Source organism: Monodon monoceros, unplaced genomic scaffold (genome assembly GCF_005190385.1).
Source record: "Monodon monoceros isolate NGI ecotype Baffin Bay Population unplaced genomic scaffold, NGI_Narwhal_1 Super_Scaffold_13, whole genome shotgun sequence".
NCBI lineage: Eukaryota > Metazoa > Chordata > Mammalia > Artiodactyla > Monodontidae > Monodon > Monodon monoceros.
In genome coordinates this window covers 52221978-52248421 of record NW_021703769.1, presented here as the reverse complement: position 1 = coordinate 52248421, position 26444 = coordinate 52221978, and the positions used below count along the sequence as shown (strand labels likewise).

The 26444-nt window shown below is 54.7% G+C and overlaps 1 protein-coding gene across 6 annotated transcripts in view; it reads right to left on the bottom strand.

Annotated features, from left to right (window-relative positions):
* MGRN1 (mahogunin ring finger 1) overlaps positions 1-26444 on the bottom strand; it is a 58123-nt gene that overhangs the window by 5566 nt on the left and 26113 nt on the right. For 4 of the 6 annotated variants that reach the window (XM_029221578.1, XM_029221579.1, XM_029221577.1 and 1 more), the window contains 14 exons: positions 25529-25647; positions 23860-23948; positions 23046-23192; positions 21859-21976; positions 14140-14206; positions 13408-13457; positions 11693-11740; positions 10355-10423; positions 8881-9040; positions 5189-5298; positions 2752-2817; positions 1079-1305; positions 418-517; positions 66-111 (listed from right to left, as the gene is read on the bottom strand). In XM_029221578.1, coding sequence (XP_029077411.1) covers positions 66-111; positions 418-517; positions 1079-1305; positions 2752-2817; positions 5189-5298; positions 8881-9040; positions 10355-10423; positions 11693-11740; positions 13408-13457; positions 14140-14206; positions 21859-21976; positions 23046-23192; positions 23860-23948; positions 25529-25647 — 1416 coding nt within the window. The remainder of the gene's footprint in view (positions 1-65; positions 112-417; positions 518-1078; positions 1306-2751; positions 2818-5188; positions 5299-8880; positions 9041-10354; positions 10424-11692; positions 11741-13407; positions 13458-14139; positions 14207-21858; positions 21977-23045; positions 23193-23859; positions 23949-25528; positions 25648-26444) is intronic. The other 2 variants (XM_029221580.1, XM_029221575.1) reach the window with 1 other exon arrangement.

Below are 26444 nucleotides of genomic sequence, written 5' to 3'. Positions count from 1 at the left end.
AGACTTGGAGGCCCCGCTTCCTGCCGGGCAGGGAGCACCAGGGCCTCAGGGAGGAGAGGGCTCACCTTGCTTTAGTGATGAAGTCTCGTCAACCTCCTCCGTTATAAAGCTCTAGGAAACAAAAGAAAAACATGCCTGGACCCTGGTGCTGACAGCTGGGCACCAGGCTGCAGGTGGCCGGGGAGGACACAGGGTGAGTCGGGTCCAGGACAGGCGGCGCCTTTGGGTGTGTCACACACAGCTCCTCCTACGGCCCTCGCTGGACTCCACCCAACAGCACCCACCTGACAGATGAGGAAACGGAGGCTGGGGGAAGTCACAGCAGCCAAGGTCAACAAGCGCGAGGGAGTGGTGGAGCGTGGGGATGGAAGGACAAATGGCAATGGCATGCCTGAGGAGGGAGGGCAGGGGCCTCACCTCGGGGGAGCTGCTCAGCGCCACCCCTGCCCCGCTCGGCGGGGGCAGGGCCTCCGAGTCATCCTCTTCATGGATGGGGGACGATGGGGACCGCAGGGTGCTGGGGACAGAGTGGGCGGAGGACAGAGGATGAGCAACGCCAACCCCACCCAAGCTAACGCCCCAGCTGGGCCAGCAAATGTGCGCTAGGCCTGGGGAGTAGGTGGCCCTCCACCTGCAGCCTGCACACGGCGCTTTGTGCAGGGGAGAGGGGAACCGCGATGGTATAGGCTTGGGGTGAGGGCTGAGCAACAGCAGGAGAGACCCATGCGTCCTTTTGTATCTTTGGAGTTGTTTTGTCACATGTATAAGGCGCAGGGGCTGTGGGAGTTTTATAGAACCTGTGCCTTCTTTATACTTTTCTAGAAAACCAGCACACGTCTGAGCAAAGACTAAACACAGCAGGGCTGCTCGCTGGCACCTCCAAGTGTCCAAAGGACCAGGACTGACCCTTGCCCAGCCCCTGGGCATGTGGCCCTCGAAAGTCCCTTACATCAGTGATGACGATCCTGTAATCGCCAAGCAAGGCCAGGGCTGGCTCGTGGGGCACAAACAAGGTGGATGAGGTGTACCTGGAGGGTCCCGCACACCTTCCCCAGGGGGCTGCCGGCGGTGGTCTCACCTGTCGGGGGATTTGCTCCTCAGCTTGCCCTTCTGGAGGCTGCTTTCCATGATCCGATCGATCCCAGCAAGTGGACAACTCGCTTGGGACAGGCCGTCTGAGACGCCTGAATAGGTGATCTCTTCATAAAGGGGGGCCGAGGGGATGGCTGGGGAGGCGGCCCGAAGGCCGTTGAGCGCCTCGAGCAGGGAGATGGGCTCGTAGCCAGGTGGGATGCTGTCGGAGCTCTGCAGGGACAGGAGCAGGTGAGGGACGGGCCGGCCAGGCACCCTGCCCACTGCCCATGGGCCACAGAGCCCCAGACGCCGGCCTGGCGCCCCAGGGATGGTCTGCTCCCCAGAACCTGCTCTCTGACCATCTCCTGTCCACTCCACCTTCCAGAGACTCATATCCCCCTCCCTCAGAGGGGCGCCAAGAACTCCAGAGCAGCACCGGACACCCCTGCCCAGGGCGCCCTCGGCCATCAGCTGCAGCCCAGGACACCCAACTGGCCCACTCGGTGCCCAGGATGGAGGAAGAGAGGGCCTTGGCCAGCCCCTACCTGGCTTTCTGCTCCCGCCTGGTGGGCACAGAGAGTGAGAGAGGTGTTAGTGAGAGGAGGGGGCAAGGGCAGGGGCAGGAGGGGAGCAAAGCCATGGCAGAGGCGGGAGAAGCCGGTGGGAGTGTGTGGCCTAGGCCAGGAGGACCTGCCTGACACGGGGACCCAGCCTAGAGATCCTCCTTGGGCCGGACAAGCAACTGCAGGGCTGATATGGGCTCCGGGGAGCCTAACAGGCACCTCCTCAGGACCAGTCTCACCCTCTCTGGGAGTAGATCCAATCAATAGGTTGAGTCTTGCTTTAGAGTTAAAGGCAAAGGGAGATGTTAGGCCTCCCAAGCCGGGGGGTTGGGCAGCCGCCTGCCCTCACTCTCGTGAACAAGGTGAAGGGCAACGCTCTCTACATGGGACTCCTGCCTGCCCGGCTGACCTGTGAGAAGGAAGGGAGCTGCCCTTCAGGGAGGTGACAGAGTGACCCCTAGGGACCAGGGGGAGGCAGAGGAGCCAGGTGGTGCTCTCTGTCCTCAGCAAGCACCTCCTGGGTTCCCTGGGACCACGGTGCCTGCATTTGTCCCAAGCCACCCCTTGCCCCTCGAAACAGGGAGAAAACCTCTCTGTCTAGGCTGACCCTCAGTGACCCCAACCCTCTACCATTTTCCAAAGGGGCCCGGGGCTCAGCGGAGGCCCCAGGCAGAGGCCCGGCCCAGCCGCCACATGCTGTCTGCTCCCTGAGATGCAGGAAAAACGTGAGAAATTCAAGTGTTGGCCCGCAGAGCAGGGATGCAGGGCGAGCAAGCACGAGGGACGTTTGCAACAAGAGCGGCAGCCTTAGTTCCGCCTCCGTCATTCCACTGCCAGCAAGAAAAAAAAGGGAAACAGGGCATCAGGAGACCACGGGCAGAAGCAGAGCTGGCGAGAAGGGGCGCCCGGGGCTTTCTGCCGACAGACCTTGAGCTTTGCTTGTTCCACAAAACTCCCTTCCTGGGCAGGGACGCCGGGACTGGGGAGAGTGGATTTGACAGATTAAATGAACAGAACACGTTAGCCTGGGGTGAAAGTGACTTCCCATTCTTGTCACTGGTACAATAATCAGGGCACAGGGCAAAGACGTAGCCACAGGGCCAAACACACTTACTGTTTCCCTTTTAGGTTTCTTGCTGGCCAGTGAGGCAGGGTGCGACTTTGATTTTTTAAAGGGACACTGTCAAGATAAAAATCATAGATTTTACCGCTGCCACCCCCCATGCGGCGCTGGAGCTGGCTGGCTGGGGTCTCCCTGGTCTGCTGGTCTCCAGGTGTGCCATGAGCCAGCGCTTCGCAAATTCTACGTGCATGTAAATCGTGGGGACCTGGCTGAGCATGGGTTCTGCCTTGGGCCTGGGTTGGCTGCGCCTGCACATCCTTGCAGCTCTGGAAGAGCCCATCCCCGTCCGCAGCGGCCACTCATGGTCTGGGTCACCCTGAGCAGCAGGTCCTGGCCAGGGCAGGTGTTGACAGTGGCCAAGCGCTCCCCACAAGCAGGCCTGGTTGGGCACAGGGAAGGGACCTGGAGGTCCCAGCACAGCCTCATTGACTCATCACCAAGTCTAACTCCTAAAGGTGGGGCTAAAGCCCCCGATGACCCCCACTCTGCAGCGATCTTAACAGACTCACTGGAGGAAATGCCCAATTTGGACTCTAGTACTACGTGGAAATTGCTCGTGCAGGGAATGTGGCAGAGAACAAGGGCCACTTAATTGGGACTGTAACCTCCAGAGAGGAAGGCGGTGGCCCTCTGGAGTGCGAGCTTACCATCCAAGCCCCAGGCTGCCCTGCACTGTGGGAGGCACTTCAGCTCTCCGGACAAGAAGGATAAACATGGGAGGATCCTGCCTGACCCTCAGATGCCAGGGCAGAAACCCGGAGAGGCGACAATAAAAACCCACCACCTGAGCCCACCCTCCGTGGAATAGCAAAGCTCCTTTCTCGGGGTCAGGAACAACTCAGTACTGTTTTTCTCTCCACCAAAAACATGGTGCTGGAGAAAGTACTTGCTGTTCTGAAAACAAGTCCACTGTTAAATGGCTGAGGGCCTGGTTTCAGAGCCGGAAGCCCTGATGCCTATGGGCCTCACAGGCTAAACAGTGTGGCTGGCCCGGGAGAAGTGGGGTGACGGGCACCCCAACCTGAGGGGCAGCCTTGCTCCTGATCCAGCAGCAAGACCACACCTTCAGATTTTGAAAGAGAAGCCAGAAATCTGAGTCTTAAGGAAAATTCCTAGACTTTTAAACATTGGTCCAATTTTCAGAAATGCTGGGCTGAACACATCACACCTGCTGGCCTGGGGCAGGCGCCCTCTGTGGGTATGCCAATCCAGAGGGCTTTGGCTCTTTTTCCTTTTTGTTTTTACTTTTTTTAAAAATAAATTTATTTATTTATTTATTTATTTTTGGCTGCTTTGGGTCTTTGTTGCTGTGTGTGGGCTTTCTCTAGTTGTGGTGAGCGGGGGCTCTTCGTTGTGGTGCGTGGGCTTCTCATGGCGGTGGCTTCTCTTGTTGCAGAGCATGGGCTCTAGGCGCCCGGGCTTTAGGAATTGTGGCTCGTGGGCTCTAGAGTGCAGGCTCAGTAGTTGTGGCGCACGGGCTTAGTTGCTCCGCAGCATGTGGGATCTTCCCAGACCAGGGCTTGAACCCGTGTCCCCTGCATTGGCAGGCGGATTCTTAACCACTGCACCACCAGGGAAGCCCGCTTTTTCCTTTTTAGAGAGCTGGCAGGGCCTCTAAGAATCACTGGATCCAAACAACCTCAATTGAGAGCCCAGAAAATAGGTTCACTGGCTGACAATGCTCAAAGCCAGCTGGGACCCAGGAGCCGGGAGCCGGGCCTACCCCTGTCCGTCCTCGGTCCTTCTGCCCCGACCTGCCCACCTCAGCGACCCCCTAAACCCCACCCTGTCTGTGTGTCTCTCCACATCTCTTTCTGTGTCTCCCTGTCTGCCCATCTCTCAGCATCTCCCTTCTGAACCTCATCCCCATCTGTCTCTCTCTCTCTCTCTCTCTCCGTATCTGTCTCTCCATGTCTCTGCATTTCTGTGTCTCTCCCTCCCCATCTCTGTCTCTGCCCACCTCTCTCTCAAGGTCACCTTGGTGGAGCAGAGGTGACGACACCACGACCCTTCAGACTCAGCGAAGGGTCACCTGCATCTTAGGCTCTTGCTATTGGCAAAAGCAATGCCATCCGGCAGCCAGAGCTCACTGGGCCCAGCCTGGATCACCCACGCATCTTCACAGCTGCCCGTCGGGACCAGGCAGGTGAGCCAGAGGCCCAGAGAGCTGGCAGGCAGGGGTGCTGGCAAGATAGTCTGGGTCCTGGCCTGGCACCACCCTGAGGGCAGAGCCTGGGCAGCCTCCTCCTGGCCACACCTCCAGGGCTTCCTGAGAAGCTTCCTACTGGCTCCCACCAGACCAGCCCCACCAGGAGCCAGGCACTGTCCTAACATGAAGGCGGGCCCTGCACAGTAGGCAGGGGCTTCCTCCAGGCCCCTCCTGTCTCTACCCCCACACCCTCCAATGCAGGAAGGAAGAGGCACTTACAGAATGTTCATCGTGGTCCATGCTCTGGGCCAAAACGGGGCTGAAGGAGATGGGGGACAGGGCTCCTGGCTTCTTTCTCACTGCCCGGATCTGCAGAAGGGCCCGGAAAGCTGTGGTGGAAGGACAGGGTCATGTGAGGCAAGGGGCAGCACCACTGAGACCCTCCAAGTTTCGGGGACACTGACCACCCACCCACCCCGCAGCAACCCCAGGACAAGCCACGTTTCTGAGTTGAAGGCAGTATTTTTTTTTGACATCAGTCTCAGTAAAATTTTGAGGGGTATGTCTCCTCAGGCAAGGGAAACAAAAGCAAAAATAAACAAATGGGACTATATCACACTAAAAAGCTTTTGCACAGCAAAAGAAACTATCAACAAAATGAAAAGTCCACCTACTGAATGGGAGAAGATATTTGCAAACAATATATCTGATAAAGGGTTAAAATCCAAAATATTCAAAGAACTCATACAACTCAACATCAAAACAAACAACCCAATTAAAAAATGGGCAGAGGGGCTTCCCTGGTGGCGCAGTGGTTAAGAATTTGCCTGCCAATGCAGGTGACATGGGTTCGAGCCCTGGTCCGGGAAGATCCCACATGCTGCGGATCTAAGCCCGTGCGCCACAACTACTGAGCCTGCACTCTAGAACCCGTGAGCCACAACTACTGAAGCCCGCACGCCTAGAACCCGTGCTCCGCAACAAGAGAAGCCACCGCAATGAGAAGCCCAAGCACGGCAATGAAGAGCAGTCCCCATTCGCCGCAACTAGAGAAAAGCCCACGCGCAGCAACGAAGACCCAACACATACAAAAATAAATAAATAAATAAATAAATTTATTTAAAAAAAAAAAAGATAGATGCACCCCCTATGTTCTCTACAGCATTATTTACAATAGCTAAGATATGGAATCAACCAAAGTGCCCATGAACAGACAAATGGATAATAAAGATGTGGTGTATATACAATGGACTATTGTATATGTATATACACCATAAAAAAAGAATAAAATCTTGTCATTTGCAACAACATGGATGGACCTAGAGAGTATTATGCTAAATGAAGTAAGTCAGATAAAGACAAATACTGTATGATTTCACGTACATGTGGAATCTAAAAAACAAAATAAATGAACAAACATAACAAAACAGAAACAAGAGTTATAGATACAGAGAACAAACATCTGGCTACCAGATGAGAGTGGGTGGGGAGAGGAAGAAATAGGTGAGGGAGATGAAGAGGTACAAACTTCCAGCTGCAAAATAAATGTCACGGGTATGAAATGTACAGTGTGGGGAAATATAGTCAGTAGCTATGCAATATCTTTGTATGGTAACAGACGATAACTAGACTTACTGTAATGATCATTTTGAAATGTACAGAAAATAATTATTATGTTGTATAACAGGAACTAACACAGTGTTGTAGGTCAGTTACACTTCAAAAACAAATATACACACACATAGAAAGAGAGATCAGATTTGTGGTCACCAGAGGTGGGGAGGGGGGAGGCGGAATTAGATGAAGGCCGTCAAAAGGTACAAACTTCGAGTTACAAGATAAATAAGTACTAGGGATGTAACGTACAACAGGATAACTATAATTAACATTGCTGTGTGTTATACATAAAAGTTGTTAAGGGAGAAAACCCTAAGAGTTCTCATCACACACACACAAATTTTTTTTAATTTCTTTAATTTCTATCATTTCTTTATATCAGATGACGGATGTTCACTAAACTTATTGTGATATTCATTTCGTGATGTATGTAACTCAAATCATTATGCTGGGCTTCCCTGGTGGTGCAGTGGTTGAGAGTCCACCTGCCGATGCAGGGGACACGGGTTCGTGCCCCGGTCCGGGAGGATCCCACATCCCGCGGAGCGGCTGCGCCCGTGAGCCATGGCCACTGAGCCTGCGCATCCGGAGCCTGTTGCTCCGCAACGGGAGAGACCACAACAGTGAGAGGCCCGCGTACCGCAAAAAAAAAAAAAAAAATCGTTATGCTATACATCTTAAACTTATACAGATCTGTATGTCAATTATATCTCAATAAAACTAGAAGAAATAAAAAATTTAAAAATAAGGTTAAAGGGAAAAAAAAAAAGAACAGAAACAACATGAATAGATTCCTCCCGGTAGTAAGCCAGAAGCTCAAAGGAAGCACGACACCTTCTTGGAATCAAATAGTAAGAATGATTTCCTGAAGACAGTAATTCTCAGATACAAGGAATTTTACTCAGTCAAATATAGCTGATGAAATAGATAACCACAATTATATTCTAGTTTTCAAATGCATAAAGAATTTGCTTTGTGAAAGTAAGTTGGTTGTGAAGTAAGAGTCCATGAGATATTAAAGAGTATTAACTTATTATTGAAAATGAAAATACGATTTAATTAGAACAAATGCCTTCAAAATGCCCTCCCTTTATCTCCTCTTACTGTATATACTAACAACGGAATACCTTTAACCTGGAATGCAATTCACTAAAAACAACTAAAGAAATCAAACTGAGAAACAAAGTAAAATAACATGTTACCAACAGAGACTCACTGAATCTAAGTTAGGTTTTTGAGTATGCTAAACACAGGGCAAAGAACACTTTATTACAAAGATCAATTTGCATTAAACAAAATGATAAACCTAAGCTTTGTTCTTTTGTCTTTTTCTGCCTCGGTGTGCAGCTTTCGGGATCTTGGTTCCCCAACTAGTGACTGAACCTGGGCCACGGCAGTGAAAGCCGGGAATCCTAACCACTAGGCCACCAGGGAACTCCCTAAGCTTTATTATTTTTAAAACACACTTTCTTTTTCTCCCCCAGGGTTTCCCAAGGCCATGTATATTGATTAATTGCTGTGAAGCATAATTTTAATGTAGCCATAGACTACTCAACAAAAGAGAGTTTTATAGTGAACAGTCATGAACCTAAGAACTAAATGTAGCAATAAAGAGATATTTTCACACTTGGAGTTTTAAATCGACCAATACATTATTTCTGAATGTGACAGTAAATCTGACAGTCTTTGTCTATGCTAAAAAAAAAAAAAGCTGTCATTTATCTCCTCAGAGAAAATGTCCTGCAGCTCCCATAGGAGGGTGCTCTTGACGCTCACACCCAGTCCCTGCCAGGACCAGCAGGAACCGGGCCCAGGACTGCTGACCCACCAGCAGGACCTACAACCTGAGAATGTTTACTCTCTATTGGAGGATGAATATTTTGTTCAGAATTAGGCCCAACATGACAACTTTTTTTTTTAACGCCGTATGCGCCACTTGTGGGATCTCAGTTACCCGACCAGGGATCGAACCTGGGCCCTCTGCAGTGAAAGCGCGGAGTCCTAATCACTGGACCTCCAGGGAATTCCCCCAACGTGACAACTTTTGACTGAGAAAGTCCAGATGCTCAAGGAAACCAAATTTAACTCCTTGATCATTTACACCCACCACACTTTTCATTTTATTATAATTTTTTATCAAAATATTTCCCACATACTCTTTGAAATAAAGATCTGACTTGCTGATCACTTCTGTGCAGCTCACCCCACACACTGCCCCGCAGCCCCTCCTGGATACTTGCCCTGCATCTGACTTCCCCGGAGGCAGACGGCGCCACCCCATCGCCACGGATGTCCCTGCCCACGTCTGCCACCGTGCCCGTCTCCCCGCCCACCCGCCCGCCCGTCCCACTCACGCAGCCGGCAGATGGGGCAGTTGCTGGCCTGGTAGCGCAGCGTGTCGGCGCACGAGTTGCAGAGGCACAGGTGGCGGCAGGGCAGGATCAGCGTGTCCCGTAGGTCCGACAGGCACACCACACACTCGTTGCTGTTGTCGCTGTTCTCCTCGTCTGAGGGCTATGGGTACACCGAGGGTCCCAGGGTCAGTGGCTCCCGAGGCCAGAGGCCAGGGGCCTTCCTGTTCCCACTTCCCCTGGGGGCTGCGGTGGCAAAGGGAAGCCCCAGGGGCAGAGAAAGATCACCAAAGAGCAGGACGCCCACCTAGCCCAAGACACCTCCCCAAATCGAGAGATCTTGGGTCTCCTACTCCCCAGAACCAAAGAGGAAATGTGGGAAGACTCGCGTCTGCCAAGGCTGCCCATTTACTTGCTTAAAACAGCAACAACAAAAACAAGGCAACGGAGTTCCCGGGCAGTCCAATGGTTAGGACTCTGTGCTTTCTCTGCTGGGGCCTGGGCTCCATTCCTGGTCGAGGAACTAAGATCCCACAAGCTGTGCAGTGCGCCCCCCCCCCCCAAATAAATCAGGCAAGTCTAACTTGTTGAAATGTTTTCCTTAAGTAATGGCACCTTCTGGAAAACAAAATTAGCTTCTGGATCAAGAGGTAGCAACAGCCTAAAACAGGGATCAGCCAAGTCGAGCCTGCTGCCTGCTTCTGAAACAAAGTGTTACCAGAACACAGCCTTGCCCCTGTGTTTCTGTATGTCTGTGGCTGCTTCTGCATGATCCCGGCAGTGCTAGACAGATGAACAGAAGTGACAGACGCCATAGAGGTCGACAGCATTAACTACCAGGCCCTCTATGAGAAGTCAGATGACCTCTGATGCAGAAACATGACCTGGGCAGAAAGCACTTGGCATCCAGCCAGTTCCAGCCACCACGGAAGCTGGCCTGAGACCCCAGAGGTTTTTAAAAAAGGCAGCAGTTTCATTTGTGTCTTCAGACAATGACAAAGGCATGGACTAATTCCCTGGCTGTGCCAGACCTTGGCTCTGTGGACCACCAGGCTCCTGTCACAGGCATTGGAAGGCGAGCCGGCCCACGGGTGCAGCGCGGGCTCAACTGCTGATGAGAGAAGGGAAAGGCCAAGGCTGCACCGGGGAAGGGGGCAGCAGGAGGGGGTCCGGCATCCCCATGCTGCCCTGATGGCCAGCTGCCCAGTGATGGTAACAAGCCAGTGAATTTGCTGGAAAAAGGACAATGTCCCACAGACTCTGCTAACTCTAGAAATTAAGGAAAAATGATGGAGTCTGGGGGCCTGGAGTCTCCAGGGGAAGGCTCAGCAGGGAACTGGCTCATCTGCCACCAACCTGCAGGGCCCTGGCCAGGACAGGGGCCCCAAGCAGGTCACCCACAGGCCTGCCTCCGAGCAGCTGGGAGGAGCACAGGGGAGCACGGCCAGCCTGGCCCGTTGGTGCCACAAGCACGCACCTTCGTCTCCTGGTTGTTCTTGTTCTCAATGCCGTAGATCTCCTGCAGCAGATAGCTGACCCGGTCCACCTGGAGAGCAGAGAGGTGTCTGGGCACTTGCTCCCAACTCAACGGCTCCTCTGCACCCACCTTTCCCGACAACCCCTCCCAGGTGCCGGGCTCGGGTCCTGGGGGCAGGTGTGGTTGGCGATTCTGTGTAGCCCCACCCCCAGGGAGCAGGCACTACTGGAGACAGGCAGGGAGAACCGTCACCTGCCCAGCCGACTGGTATCAAGGACACTGGGCTGGGCCCAGGTTCTGCCTGCCCCGGAGGGCGTGGAGCCAAGCTCTACCCGGACCTGGCGACCACATCTTCTGCCCACCTTACTGTGCCCAACCCCAGAGGAAAACGACCTTGGACCCTCCTGTCACCAGCCCCACAAGAGTGACCAGAGTCAGGCCTCGAGCTGACCACAGTTTATTGGCTAGATACTCCTCCTGAGAGCCACGGCCCTGCCGGTCAGCTCTCCTGAAACAAGTGCCCAGACCATCACTGGGGTCTCCTGCCCTCCTGCCACCTCCAGGTGTTGCACCTGCCAGAGTTCTCTCAACCCCTCTTTTAAAAAACTCAGCAACACCACTCCCGGGTTGTGGCTGACACACCTGAGCAGCTACACACAGGATAATCTGATAATCACAGCTTTGGAGACAGACCCCACCATGGCCGCTGTTAAATCAGTCTCCAGGCTCATTTCAGGGGACCCTGTCCGCTAAATCCTCACAGAACGTACCTAAGTCGGAGGCCACCAGGGATAATTCTTCCTGGTGATAGACCATGGAATTACGGACCCCAAAGAAAGGCTGTACTGGTCTATAGCTCCCATTGGTTCCAAGATATTCCATCCTTCTCTCAAATATGGATTAAGTCAATCTAAGTCTTTGCCCAACACAGAGGTGATTTCAGCAATTTGTGAGGAGGAGGGGAGGCTGCAGTGTTTCTCCCTTCTTTCCTCCCTCCCTTCCTCCATCCCTCCCTCCCTTCCTTCCCTTCTTCCTCCATCTGTCCATTCATTCACTGAACACTCACTGTTTACTGAACACTCACTCGGTTCAAGCTGGACAAGGTTTGGCTACGATGGTCAATGCAGGTACGTGGTGGGTATGCAGTACACACAGACACACCCAGTGACCCCGACCCTGACTCCCGGAGCCCAGGGCCCACAGTAGTGGTGTCACCAGCTACTTCCACAGTGGCCATGGTGGCCCAGGGAGAATAATCCACAGAGACCACTGGGTCACATGTGTGCGCCTGTCTTTTAAATCAAAAGGGCTCACGGTTATTTCCTCTGATGGACTTACGATTTGCTTCTGCTTTAAAGGCTTCACAGAGAAGCTGCCGTCGACGTGCTGCAGGGAAGAAGGACAGAGAGGTTAACTCGGCCATGCTGAAGGCCCGTCGTCGGTCAACCCACATCTACGGCTGAAAAAACAAGGGGCCACACAAAGACTCAAGAGACAGGCCAGGGATCCTCCAACTGTGGTCCTCTGACCTGGCTTCGAAACTACCCAGAAAATCTTCTAAAAATATCGCCTCCTGGGTCCCACCCTGACCTACAAAACCCAACTCTCCCTGGCTCGTTCTCAAGAACACTCAAGTTCACCACCATCAGCCAAGTTCTGACAATGGATAGGTGCCTCCCCAGCTGCAAGAAGCAGCACCTGGATGACAAGAACTAAGACAGATGGCTCCAGCCCTCAAAGGGCTTGGTCGAATCGCGAAGACAGCACAAGGACGTCACTGCCTTACGTACCAGGAAGGCCCAAAGCTCTGAGAGCCGTGAGAACAAGATAGAGCAAATGCGTCTGGTGGTACCTGGGGAGGCACACGGCTCCGAGTCCACACAGTTAAGCACGGTACCAGATCTGAACTCTCGCTCACCAAATACCCCTTCTGAGTCCACTGAGACCAGCACCTGGCATTTTCTGTAAGGCTGATGGGTTCTGACAGAAGTTTCTAGCATGCTGCACTCCAAAAATAAGGTAGTTTCTCACTGGACTCTACACTGGAAGCACAGAATGGAGTGTCTGCCAGTGACGGCCCATCGCCCTGCCAGAGCACACAGATGGTAAATAGTCACCATCTCCTCCAACAAGGCCGGCCTGGGGAGCACAGCTGGTGAGCCCAGAGATGGAGAGGGCCACCTCCACCACGGCCCCAGGAGGCCAGGGAGAGCACAGACCCAACGTCGCCAGAGGGGCCTCAGGCCCAGCTCCACGGACCCCCTGGGGCATCTGGAAAGACCCAGATCACAGGGAGGAGATGGGCTCTGCACTTAAGGCTTTCGGGGTTACAGGTACACCCGGGGCTGAGGAAGCCAGGGCTTGGAAGGACGTCCAGAACAAGCGGTCTGAGACTGGTTTCCTCGTGAGGTCCTTGCTCCTCGTCCACCTGGGCCACAGGCCGGTGCTAAAAGCACAACTGCACAGTGCCGACCAACATCAAGGAACACTACAAGGTGGGGATCAGCCGTAGCCTTTTCAAATAGGGGACACACCCCACTTCTCTGGCAGGGCTCTCAGTGACCAGGGACCCTGTCCCAACACAGCTTGGCCCTCGCTCGCTGCATGGACGGACGCATGGAACTGTCTGGACCCCGGTGAGAGGACCATCCCTAGAACCCGAGACACCCTAATGCAGAGTAAGTGGTGGGGCTGACTGTCCTCACCACCAGCCAACACCCCCACCACACACCATAAACACGGCCACAAATCATGGACAGTCAGGGGCCTGGGGACTCAGGTCTGGTGGAAAAAAGGGCAAACACCTAAGTTCAAATACACGTAACACTAAAAAGGTAGTAGTAAATGAATCCTTCCATGTAAATGGTCTCTTTATATGCGGGGCACCCCCAACTCGGGGACCCCAGGAGAGTATGTATGTCACGTCTAGGACCGTACTAGGCAGGTGGCAGACCCTCGTCCACCCCACCAGCATTTACTGGGCACCTACTGCATGAAGGATACGACGACAGATGAGGAGTCGGCTACACGATCAGGAGCAAGATGGCACTTACCTTCTCAAAGGCGGCCAAGAGCACGTGGGCGTGGCCGGTCACTTCCACACCTGCCCGGGAGAGAGGAGAGTGGTCAGAGCCGGCCTCCACCACCCTTGGCCCCCCGCCTCAGGCCTCCTCTTTCCAGCTGGCACGTCCCCAGCTCTCAGCCTGCAGGCAGGGCCTGGTCCTCTGAGGACCCACTGAGGTCTTGTCCTTGCCTCGCCCTCCTCTGCCTGCAGCTCCCTCCGACCTGCGCACCTCACCCGGCCCCAAAGCAGCCACTGCTGGCTGCTCACGGTTGGCTCTGCTCCCGTCTCACTCGGCATGGGGACAAGCCTAGGCCGGGCAGTGCTCCGGTGTCTGCACCCTCGCCCGGGACCCCACAGCCCACAGCAGGGGCAAGGAGAGGCCAGCAGGACTGGCAGGAGGAGGCAGGTAGCGAGGGGTCAGCGTGGCACCGGCAGCCTTCATCGTTCCACTGCAGGGTGGACACCAGCACCGGAGGCCTGTCTTGCCACTGTCAGCGCCGCGAGAGCCAGGCTCTGCCACAGGGGCGCAGGGACGGCACCAGCAGCAGGAGACGGAGCGCTCGGCGCCCGAGCCCCTCGGCCCCAAGCCCGCCCAGCAGGCTGAGCCGACGTCGTCCGCTGTTTCTGGACTGAGATCCCCGGACCCGGCTGACTGGGGTGAGAAGGGCCTCTTCCCAAGTGTGCACGCCTGGAAGGGAGACCGAAGGGAAAGGCCACTCACCATCCCCCTCATCCACCACAGCCTGGATGACCACTGGAAACATGCCCCGGTCCAGGTCAAAGTTCAGCTGCGGAGAAAAGGAGGTGACAACAGTCAGACTGAGCTGGAGGGAGCGGATGGGATGAGTAGGAGGCGTCGAGGTGACAGAGCTGAGGCAAGACAGGCACCCTTTTCTTCTTTGTGGTAAAGCAGATTAAAAGGGCACATTTGTGTTCTAAGTGTAACTCAGTGTCATTAAGTACATCCATACGGTCACGCGACCATCAGCACCATCTTTCCTGGAACGTCCTCGCCAGCCCTCAGCGGGCCTCCCAGCCCAGCCCAGTTCTGGAACCTCCATGCTGCTGCGTCTGTAGATGGGCCGACCCTTGGACATTCACAGAAATGGATGCACACAGTATCTGTCTTTTGTGTCTGGTGTCTCTCAGGCAGAATCATCACGCTGCAGGCGCCTCCCCCTTAAGGCCGAGTAGCACTCCCTGTCTGGCCAGACCTCACTGTCACCCATTCACCTGCTCACAGACACCAGGCCCCACTTCGGCTGTGCTGAGCGGGGCTGCCTCTGCTGGACTCTGCTGGGTGGACCCCTAGGCACGGGAGTGCCGGGTCCCACGGAGATCCCGCGTCTAACCTTGCGAAGAAAGGCACCCAGCTCGGCCCCAACAAAGATGGAACCAACGTGAAGGAGAGACCACGTGGCTTGTCCGAGCTCACGGAGAAACCTCCTCTCACTTTTCCTTCTCCTCCTGCTTAAGTCCCTCCGGGGATCCCCGCTGCCCACTGGCTGCAGGCCTCGCTCCTCCCCACGTGTCCACTCAGGTGCAGCTTCCACATCTGCTCACCAGTGGGGACCGCGGGGAGGTCACACAGAGCCTGCGGGGCAGAGGCGCTCAGCCAAACACACCCACCACGGGAAGGGTGCCCAGCGGGTCCCTGGCCATCGGTGGGCGGCAGGGCCGGGCCGGGGCCAGTGCTGGGACAGGGCATACTCAGCACTGCCAGGTTCGGGTCTGGCTCTACAACCTGAGCATCAGGTCCCGATCCTAACGCAAAAGTTCCGAGCAGGCGGCCGAGAGAGCACGCAGTGAGCACCAGCCACTGGAGCTGCTTGTGTTCAGGCAGCGGGAGCCGAGGAGGGAACTGGCCCAGGAGGACCACGTCGGGTAGGGACTCCAGGGCACGGGGCTTGGTAGGAACGTGTGCGCACAGATCCACACGCGGAGAGGTGTCCAGGCCTACCCAGGACCCACAGCCTCAGGGTAGAAGGGCTGCACCACCAAAACTTGGACCTGGGAGAGGGCGGGACCCGCTTTCCCTGCTCCTGCCTTGCTCTGGGGTGCCCCACGGGGTGGGGGGGTGACCACCCGAGACAGGAGTCACACATCCTCTACAGCTATCCCGGGGCCAGGGGCCTCCCACAGGCCTGCTTCTGCCCTCCCTACACCGAGCCAGGGAACAGGGAGCCATCTTGCCAACGACCATCCCGCAGTTACCCCGGTGACGACGGTGACGATGACGATGATGACGATGACGACGATGACGAAGCTGAGGTGGCTGTGATGAGCAGGTGCTGCCCTTCCCGGGCTGTAATCAGGCCCAGGAGGGGAGCTATTCAGGTGACAAGAGCTGGACGGGGAGCAGTGCGGGCCCTGCCACCCCCACGCTTCCGGCCTGTTGCTGAAATATAGTCGTCAGCACTGACGTGGTGACTTGGCTGCTCTGAGGAGCTGCCAGTGATTTGCATTTTCTTTCTCTCTTGCACGCTGAGTGCGGCCTCAGCACCAGCTGACGGGTGGAATAAAAGACACTGGTCTGGGGAGGTGTGACGGGGGCTCCTGCCCGGCTGGCCGTCGGGTTCACGATGGACAGCCTGGCTAAGTAAGCACCCTGCACCCCGACCTCATGGACCCCTGCGGCCACCTGCGAGGGAGGGACTGTTTCTATTTCCAGCTGACAGATGGGAAAGCAAGGTTCGCAGAGGTGGCATAACTTGCTGGATGCTTCATAGACAGAGCGACAGAGCCAGGGTTGCCTCCAGGCCTCGCCCACCTGTGTCCTCCTAGCTCCTGGGAAAGGCCATCACTGCTTCCTGGATGCCGCTGGTACTTCTGTCCTGGAGACTCTGCTCTTATCAAGCCTGACCCACCTGGGGCCTCCTGTCCAAACCCTACTGCAAAGGTGCAAATGACTGTTGTCCCACTTTTCAGGTGGCAGCACCCCGACTTTCCCTGAGGAAATGTGGGAACAACTTCTCTCCTACCCTGGTACTGTGTGGCCTGGCCAGAGGATGGTATGTCTACCTGAGCACTCTGGGGCGCAGGCGGGGACCGCACCTCTCACTGGTCTGCAGGGCCCCAGCAGAGAGCGAGGCCAGCTCAGCAGGAGCACACCCTTCCTGATGACACGGGCCCCTGCAGACACCCAGCCTTTTCAGAATCTATGCCAATTAGTTCCTGATTTTCTTTTCTTAAGCCAGACTAAGGTGTTTCTGTCACTTGCAACCAAAGAAGTCCCGACACAGACACCACTTTGAAGGCTCTGCCGCAGCAGCCTTCCCGGCGCCTCCCACGAACATTCAGTGCCCAGACCACAGGGCAGCACACTACACGTGACATTTGTCCAACAGACTTGCAAACCCAACAGAAGACACGGTGCTGAGCCAGGGACAGAGGTGGAGACGACAGGGCACCATGACCCCCGCTCTCCCCAGACACCAGGGCCTAGGGGTGGGGGGGAAACCCTGGGAGTACAGGGACCTAGGGAGCAAGGACCACCTCCTCCCAGACTCCTGCTCCCCAGAGCTTGGCACATGAGTCACGCCCCAGAGCCAAGCATGCGGGGAGAGGACAGAGACTTCCACCCTCCCAGAGAGTCTGAGGGAGACGCTTTTTAGTTTTTGGCCACGCCAGGCAGCATGCGGGATCTTAGTTCCCTGACCAGGGATCGAACCCGCGCCCCTGCAGTGGAAGCTTGGAGTCTCAACCACTGGACCACCAGGGAAGTCCCAGGAGACACTTATTTTTAATGCAGGGAGTGAGGCTTTCTTAGGGAAAAAGGCAGCCAGGTCAGGAGAGAGAGCAGCAGCTGACGGCAGCAGGAGTCCCGTCCAGGCTCCCCTCAGGCTCTGCTGTCACAGAGGAGCCGTGGACGAGGGTCTTTGCAAGGCCTAGGTCAGATGGACACTGGGAAATAGGGGAAAGGCAAGGGGTGGGGGAGGAGGGGACGTGGCTTTGACTGAAATAAATGGAAGCCCATGAGGAGCTAGTGGGAAAACTGCAAAGAAGCCCCACGAGCCACGAGGAGATCTGTAGGTGTTGACCTGGAAAGACTCCACATCATGGTGCAGTAAGAAAAGAAAATGACACATGTGTGGGGCAGGGGGCATATGGGAAACCTCTATACCTTCCTCTTAATTTTGCTGTGAACCTTAAACCACTCTAAAAAAGTCTTACAATTAAATTAATTTAAATTCAATTAAAAAGCAAACTGCAACCAAGAGGAATGAAAACATACATCCACACAAAGACTTGCACACAAATGTTCACAGCAGCATCATTCATGACGGCCAAAAGGCGGAGACAACCCACATGTCCATCAGCTGATGAAGGGCTAAACAAAATATGATCCCATCCATCCAGTGGAATGTTATTCAGCCATAAAAAGAAATAAAGCACCGATTCATACGACAACCTGGACAAGCCTTGAAGACATGATGCTGAGTGAAAGAAGCCAGCACCAAAGGTCGCATAGTGTCTGATTCTGTTTATGAGAAATGTCCAGAACAGACAAATCCAAAGAGACAGAAAGTGGATGAGCAGTGGCCAGGGGCTGGGGGAGGAATGAGGAGTGATTGCTAGTGGGTAGAGGGTTTCTCTTGGGGATGACAAAAAAGTTCTGGAGGTAAGGCAGTAGTGACGGCTATACAACTCTGTGAATATAGTAAATACCACCGAATTATACACTTTAAAAGGGTGAGCTGGGGACTTCCCCGGTGGTGCAGCGGTTAAGAATCCGCCTGCCAATGCAGGGGACGCGGGTTTGAGTCCTGGTCCGGGAAGATCCCACATGCCGCGGAGCAGCTAAGCCCATGCGCCACAACTACTGAGCCTGTGCTCTAGAGCCTGTGAGCCACAACTACTGAGCCCACGTCCCACAACTACTGAAGCCTGTGCGCCCAGAGCAACAAGAGGAGCCACCGCAATGAGAAGCCCGCTCACTGCAACGAAGAGTAGCCCCCGCTCACCACAACTAGAGAAAGCCCGCGTGCAGCAACGAAGACCAAACACAGCCAAAAATAAATAAACAAAATAAATAAATTTATTAAAACAGAAACAAAAAAATAAATAAAAGGGTGAGTTGTATAGTATGCAAATTATGTCTCGATAAGTTGTTTTAAAAAAAACAAGCTACAAAATAATATTTGTACAGTATGACTGCATTTTTGTAAAAAACAAATGCATACAGGAGAAAGTCTAGAAAATACACCCCACATGGTCAGAAGTGGTCACTTCTGGAAAAGGAGACTGAACTGGGAGCATTCTGCTTGACAGATTCTGTGTACTCAGAACATTTTACTATAAGCATACGTTACTGTTATAATCTTTAAATAGGCAAATCTGGGGAAAACGGCTAAAAAAAAAGGGAGGATGGCCAGGCCTCTGATGGCACAATGCTTGCAGCTGAAGGGACGCCTGGCTGTGTCTGGAGACGTCTTCAGTTGTCACAATTGCAGCAAGGGACATTCCTGACACCTGGTAGGCAGGGGCCAGGGAGGCTGCTCAACATCCCACAGAGCACAGGACAGTCTCTGCCAGAGAATGACCCAGGACCCAAATGTCAACAGCACCGAGGCTGAGAAACCCTGGTATAAAGGAGAAACCCGAGTTTGGTGCCAGAGTGTCTGTCACATCTCTAACACCTACCAACACCCCCTTCAATGCCCTCAGCTGGCAAGGACGTCATGCCAGGACGTAACAGCATCCTTCTGCTCTCCATACAGCTTAACTTCCAGAACCTTCTATTTATGGCAAATCTTAGCCGTTTCCTAGCTACAGTAACGACTGATGAAGTTTCCATTTAAAAATACATGTAATAGGGCTTCCCTGGTGGCGCAGTGGTTGGGAATCCACCTGCCAATGCAGGGGACGTGGGTTCGAGTCCTGGTCCGGGAAGATCCCACATGCTGCGGAGCAGCTAAGCCTGTGTGCCACAACTACTGAGTCTGCGCTCTAGAGCTCGTGAGACACAATTACTGAGCCCGTGTGCCACAACTACTGAAGCCCGTGTGCCTAGAGCCCGTGCTCTGCAACGAGAGAAGCCACCGCAGTGAGAAGCCTGTGCACCGTAACCAAGAGTAGCCCCCACTCGCCGTAACTAGAGAAAGCCCGTGCGCAGCAAAGAAGACCCAATGCAGACAAAAATAAAATAAATTCAAAATAAAAAAAATAAAAATAAATAAAAATACATGTAATAGAGGGAGGAATGGCGGTGACTGCTTAATGGGTGCAGGACTTCCTTGTGGGTGATGAGAACGTCCTGGAACTGCCCAGTGGTCACACATTATGAATGCACTGTCACTGACGTAAGTTTATATTGTGTGTATTCTATCACAATAAAAAACACCTGTAAGAAAAACTGAGCTGATTTCAACAACATATTAGTGGGAATTCTCTTTCGGTCCAGGGGTTAGGAATCTGCACTTTCACTGCCGAGGGCCCAGGTTCGATCCCTGGTCAGGGAACTAAGATCCTGCAAGCTGTGTGGTGTGCCCCCCCCCAAAAAAAAGAACATCTTAGCTGAAGTGATAATCAGAAAAGGCAAAGATGAGGACGGGGTCCCAGGATAACAACACTGGACAGGCCCACCAGGCCACATGCTGACAAGCCGAGGACGCAGGTTCCCTGATGCGCTGAAGGAGCAAAGGGGGTGCCCTCGTGGAGCACCCAAGACTGGCTTACAAGTCAGGTGTGCGCTCAGGACAAGTGACCCAAACCATTGGTGATACAGGACATCTGCAAACGCACAGGGGACGTTTCAGGGCCAAAATGCCAAGACTGGGTTATTTCAGAGGTCACCAAGCTGAGGTGCAGCCTCAGCCCAGCCGCCCCGCAGTCACCATAGGTGGGGGCACCCACTCACCTGCCCTCCCAGCCCCTCTGCCCTAGGGGAGCCGCCCCATCCCATTCACAGGAGGGTGGATGGGACCAGATGCACCTGCCGGGCATCTGAACCGGGAATGTGTGCACGCGGGGACGGAACCATCCTGATGGCACGGGGCTGTGGGCAGGGGGCCCCCAGGACTGCTATTCAGCTTGGCCTTTGACTTCGACAGCCCCACCCGGCTTCCAGAAGACCTGCCCTTCTCACGTGGTAAAACAGAGGGGGCTCCTGTTGCTCGACATCAAAGCGCTCTGACCAGCAAGCACACGCGGCCGGGAGTAACTACCAGGGCGTGGCCTTCACCGTCTGACATACCCGTGATCCAGAACCTTCCTGGCAATTCCCACACCACACCATACCCTGCTACCTCCAATCCTTCCCACTCATGTATTTCAGTAACGTAAGACGTGACTACCCTCTGTCAAAAAAAACTATAGAGAATTCAGCTACGTCAAAGAAGCCAGACATGAAAGGCCACATACTGTACAGTTCCATCCATAGGAAATGTCCAGAACAGGTAAATCCAGAGAGACAGAAAGCAGATTAGTGCCAGGGGCTGGGGCAGGAACAGGGATTAACTGTAAAGGGCATGAGGGATCCTATTGGGAGGATAGAAACATCCCAAAACTGGATTGTGGTCATGGCTGTGATCACAGATTTACTAAAAATCACTGAATTGAACACTTAAAATGGGTGAGTTTTATGATATATAAACTCTACCTTAATAACCTGGTTTTTTTAAAAAAAACAAAATAATTCAGGGGTGTACACAGTATTGATACTCACACTGTACACATGTAGTGTGTATGTGTGTGTCTCCCTTATACCAAGCTCCTTTGCAGAAATAACCACTGTCTTAAGCTTGACGGGGAATCTTCTCTGGCTTTTCCTCAAGGATTATGTACACATACATGTACCTGCAGAAGTGGTCTTGTGCACATCTGTGGCTGCCACATATGTGCGATTACATGGTATTTGTCTGTAATGTGCTCTTCTCCAAGCCCAGGAGGTGCTTCCACATCAGCATGTACAGCAGACATAAGCTCTGTCAGCTACTTTAAGGCTCACGACATCCCAGAATGGAGCTGGACTATGGTGCCCCCGTTATGTATACAGGGGGTTCCCATGATGTCAGTGAACCAAGCGATACCTCCGTAATGGACATGTAGATTGTTTCCAATTTACTATTACAGACAGAGCTGCAGTGAGCACCCTCCACGTCGTGTAAATCACTGTCCTTAGCTACAGAACCACTGGGTGGGAGGCATCCTGCCACGCTGCAGCCCCGTGGCCCTGACAACCATATCAGAGCCTTACGGAGCTTCTAACTGCTGCTGCTCCGTCCGGCCACGATCATCCAGTCCAGCCAATGCCTGCACCGACCACAATCCACAGTCCAGGTACCCCGACTGGGCACACAGACCTTGGTCGGCAGCCATTCCCGACACTTATCAACCACGTGAGGAATCTGAGTGAACAGGCCCCACTGTGCTTGCCCTCCTCCAGGGGAAGGAACTCGGGGAGGGGCCAGGGGAAAGGGGGGCCCAGCCAAGCTGTTACCTCATCATCCTTCCACTCCGAGAAGTCGATCTTGAAGGAGGGCAGGGAGAACTGCTGGCTCACTCCCCGCTTGTAGTGGACAGTTTCGGACTGCAGGGCCGGGCTCTTGGGGGTGTACCTGAAAGGGCCGAGAGAGAAAGGACAGTGAGACAAACTCTCTGCCGTATCCCATTCTCCCAGAGCCCAGACCTGCCCAATTACTGTTACCTTTCCAGACTCGGCTACACCTTTCCACTAGGCTTTTATGGTTTGTTGACATTTTTGAATGAATACAGTACAAAAATGCACAGTGCAAAGTGACCCCCAGCCCCGGCCTCACGCGTGCTCCCAGCCACCTGCTTCTCTGCCCCGTCCACAACCCGTGTGTCACTCCTGGGAAAGCTGAGGCATAATCACGCCTGTATGAGCAGGTGTTTCTTCTTTAATATTCAAACAGCAGTCCACCTACAATCTGCTCCGGCCACTCGTGTGCCCGAAGCTGTCCCACACTCATCACAGATGGAGGTGCCGTGTTCTTGGGACACTGCATGGGTTCCACCACGGTTTTACTCTAATTGATTCAACCAGGCCCCCACTGGTGGACACCAGGCGGTCGCCAACATCTTGCTATTCCAAACGAAGCTTCCAGGACTCTCCTCTGCACACATCTTAACCACACATGCAAGCATGTCCCCAAGATAAATTCCCAGGAAAGGAATGGCTGAGTCAAGCAGCACACACGTTTTCAATCCCGGTAGGCTCTGGCATCTCCCTATGTAGGAATCCAACCCAGGACCCTCACCCACCTCCCCACACCTGCTGTCCCTGGGGCCTCACTCAGTCTCTAGGACAAAGGACACTCTCGAGGGCCTTGGCACGTCCGGCCTGAGACTGACACTGGGGGAGGGGCTGCTCTTACACGAACAGGGACTCACAGACCGAGCTCTCAGCCACCACTCCACCCCCGGATCAAATCTGGCCTCCGAGGGGTTTCCTCCGACAGGACGGAAGTGGGTGCGTTTCTGCCCATCCTGCCTGGGTCTGGCCTTACAGCCTGGAGGCAGGCCTGCCACAGTCATGCTGAAGTTGCAGATTTCAAACTTTTGGGGCCAGCAGGGCCCTATTTCAAATCAAAGCTCTGAAAGTTCAAATACACAATACAGACAGAAGCAGAACCACTGGGCCTGCCAGGCCCCACGGGGACTCACGCAGCCGTCCCATTCAGGAGCTCCTCCACTGCCTGGCAGTAGATGGTGATGGCCACCCGGGCGTCGGCATCGAAGGTGAACTCCAGGCTGTAGAGGACTCGGGGCTTTTCGCCGTCCTCAGTGGGGCTGTCAGCACCGTCCTTGTACCTGCCCGGGAGACAGAGGAACAGGGCAGGTCAGGGGCTGTGCCTGCGACGGTGTCCCCACCCCATACAGCACCCCCGCCCCCGCAGGGGCCCCAGAGTCAGCTGCCTGGCTGCATCCCACCTTCCTAGGAACGTGGAGGCCGTTCCCTGTTTGGACAACAAGGCCCAACAACGCAGGGTCCTCCTTCCCTTGTCTCCTGCTCACAGAAAGGGAGACTAGTCCTCTGGGTTTAGAAATGGCCCCGATCCCTCAAGCCTTCCGGGTTTGAGGCGGTTTCTCAGCCCACTGACGCGCCGGCTGGACTGCTCGAGGCAGTGGGGGTGTGCTGAGCGCCGTAGGGTGCTGAGCGGCATCCCTGGTCCCTGCCTGCCAGATGCCAGTAGCACCGCCCTCACCCACCCCCAGCTGTGACAACCAAGACTGTCTCCAGACCCGGCCCAACACCCCTGGGGCACAGGCGCCAGGCTGAGGCCCGGCTTAAGGCTGGAGTTCCACAGGCAGAACCTGCGGGCCCCTCCCCTCCCCCCCCCCCCGCCCCCCAGGGGCAGCTCTGGAATCGAGTCCTGATTCTACACAAGGGGGAGTAGGGCCCGGGGCCACTCTCTCCCAAGCACCAGGGGGCCCATAGGGGGCCACAGCGCGGCACAGGGCGGGGGGGAAGGGTTACCTCACGAGCCGGAGGGAGTCTTTGCGGATGTTCACCAGGCTCCTCAGTGTCTTCACAGGCTCATGGGGGGCAGGGGTGACGTAGGGAAACTAGGAGGGAAAGAGCAATTCCAGGTAACCCCCAGGGCATGGCAGCGGAGGGAAAACAGGGCTTCATCAGAGCAATGGTCACAACCCTGCCTGATCATCCTGGGCCCTCGCACTGACCACAGGACTGCACTCCCCTCATCCACATCCAAGGAAACCACAGGCGACACGGCCAGCACGTGGGAGAGCCGGGACTGGAACTGCCCTGAGGATTCTGGGCCCCCAGTTGCAGGAAGGACCCTCAGCTGGGTCCCCGGGGCAGAGGTTAGGGTTGGGGCTCTCAGGCCACGTTCCTGGAGGTGGGACCTGTCGTCTCACTGCTGCCCTGAACAAGGCAGGCTCTCCACACAAGGACGATGGTCAATACAGATTTCGGAAGGGACTTGCGCCCACACAGGCACGCACGCACGCACACGCACGCACACACACACACATACACGGGTGCTGTAAAACTGGTGGTGTCTGGAAGGCTTGGGCACGGGGTCAGTCTCCTGCTGGTGACAACGCACTGAGTCTTAGCAGATGTTTTCACTGGGAAGCCGGGTAAAGGACACCCGGGGTCTCTCCATCACTTCTCACAACTGCAGGTGACTCTACGATGGTCTCAAGGAGAAAGTGACACAAGACAACAGATCTACGGGTGGCCTGCAGAGCCAGGTCCTGGGTCTGAGCCAAGGCTGCAAAGACATGGAAGGCAGGTTCTGCTCCTGCTGTCACAAACTCGGGAGGGTGGGGAGCTCAGTACAACGTGGAAGCCCCACTGGCCCCATGCGTGGGGGACCAGCACTCTGGGCCCCAGGCCAGTTAAAGGACCAAGACTTCATGTCAACCAGCTGCTCTACAGCTAAAACAGCCTGGAGACCCCTGGTCCAGGGGATAGCACCCCCACCAGGCCCAGGACTCAGCAGCCTTAGGGGACAGAGTCCAGTGTCTCGTGAGAGAGAGGGCCTCCTGCCTGGGCCCTTGGCCACGCAGGGGACCATTATCTCAAGATGCAAAACCCAGGCCCCTGCTCAGCAATCCCCCACAGCCCTCTCTCTCTCTTTAGTCTCCATCCATCAAACATTCCCTTCTTTATTGCCTGCACCCCACATACTAAACAGGGCAGGGTCTGTCCTTCCAGCCCCTGGAAGAGTCCTAGGTACACAGCAGGTGCCAAATGTGCACTGAACGAAGGGACAGCAGTGTGTGGAGTGCACTCCTCTGGTGACTAGTGAGGGCGAACTTGTAAAAAAGAGTCCTGGCTGTTTGCGTTTCTGCTTTGGATCACATCTCTTGCCCACTGCCCTATGGAATGTGGATGTTCTTTTCTCTTTTTAAAGGCAGCCATCCAAGAGGCCTGGGATGAAATCCAGAGCCTTCCTCAGCCCCACAGTCTGGATGCACTGGGTTCAGTAGCAGCTGCTCTGTACCCCAGGGACCAACCCTCGGCCATCCAGCCTCTAAGGGGGGACAGGCCTCACGCACACATCACATGCACACGTCCAGATGGCACCTCTGCCCCGTTTGGGGAGACTCAGTGCCTGCTCACAGCCAGGGGCCTTGCCACCACTGCCCACGTGCCCAGCCCCACCGAGACCCACCTGGACTGGGCGATTGCCCAGGAAGTTCAGATCCATGTTCTCTCCAAAGAGGTAACCTTCAGGGTGGGGGGTGTCGAATTTCTCACCTCCCATGAAAAAGTGGGAGGCAAAGTAGTTTCCTGGTTAAAAAAGGAAACACAACTGTAGACGATGAGGCTCAATACAGCCCAATGGGAGCATCTCATGGCCAAGAAGCTCAGTCTGAGAAAGGCCAGCTCCAGACACAGCCTCAGCCCCTCCACCTGGCCCGGGGCCTCTCCTCCCCACGCCTGGACTCATCCAGACCCCCGCTCCAATATCACTTCCTTCTGTAGCAGGTTGAACTGCGTCCCCTACAAGGACACGTCTCAGTCCTCACCCCTGGCACCTGTGACCTTGTATGGAAATAGGTACTTTGCAGATGGAATCCAGTTAACAGGAGTCAGACTGGATGGGGGCCCCTAAACCCAGTGACTGGTGTCTCCATAAGAGAAAGAGGGAGATGTGGACACAGACATACACAAAGGGAAGAAAGCTGTCTGACAACAGAGGCAGAGATGGGAGTGACGCGGCTACAATCAAGGAGTGCCTCGAGCCTCCAGAAGCAGGGAGAGGTGGGAAGGAGCCTCCCCTAGAGGCCTCAGAAGGAACCAACCCTGTGGACACCTAGATTCTGGACTTCTGGCCTCCAGAACTGTGAGAATAAATTCTGTTGTTTTAAATCACCCGGTTTGTGGCACTTCATTACAGTGGCCATAGGAAACGAATACACTTTCTCTGACCCCCAGACTAAATCAGCCTCCCTACCCCGAATCCGAGCCCTGAGAACTTTTTCACCTCAGTGCTGACCACAGTTTAAAACCGTGTGGACCTGAGTTATTTCATTTCTATCTGACTCCCCTCCATGAAGACTGAGGCTATACGTCCCTGGCACACT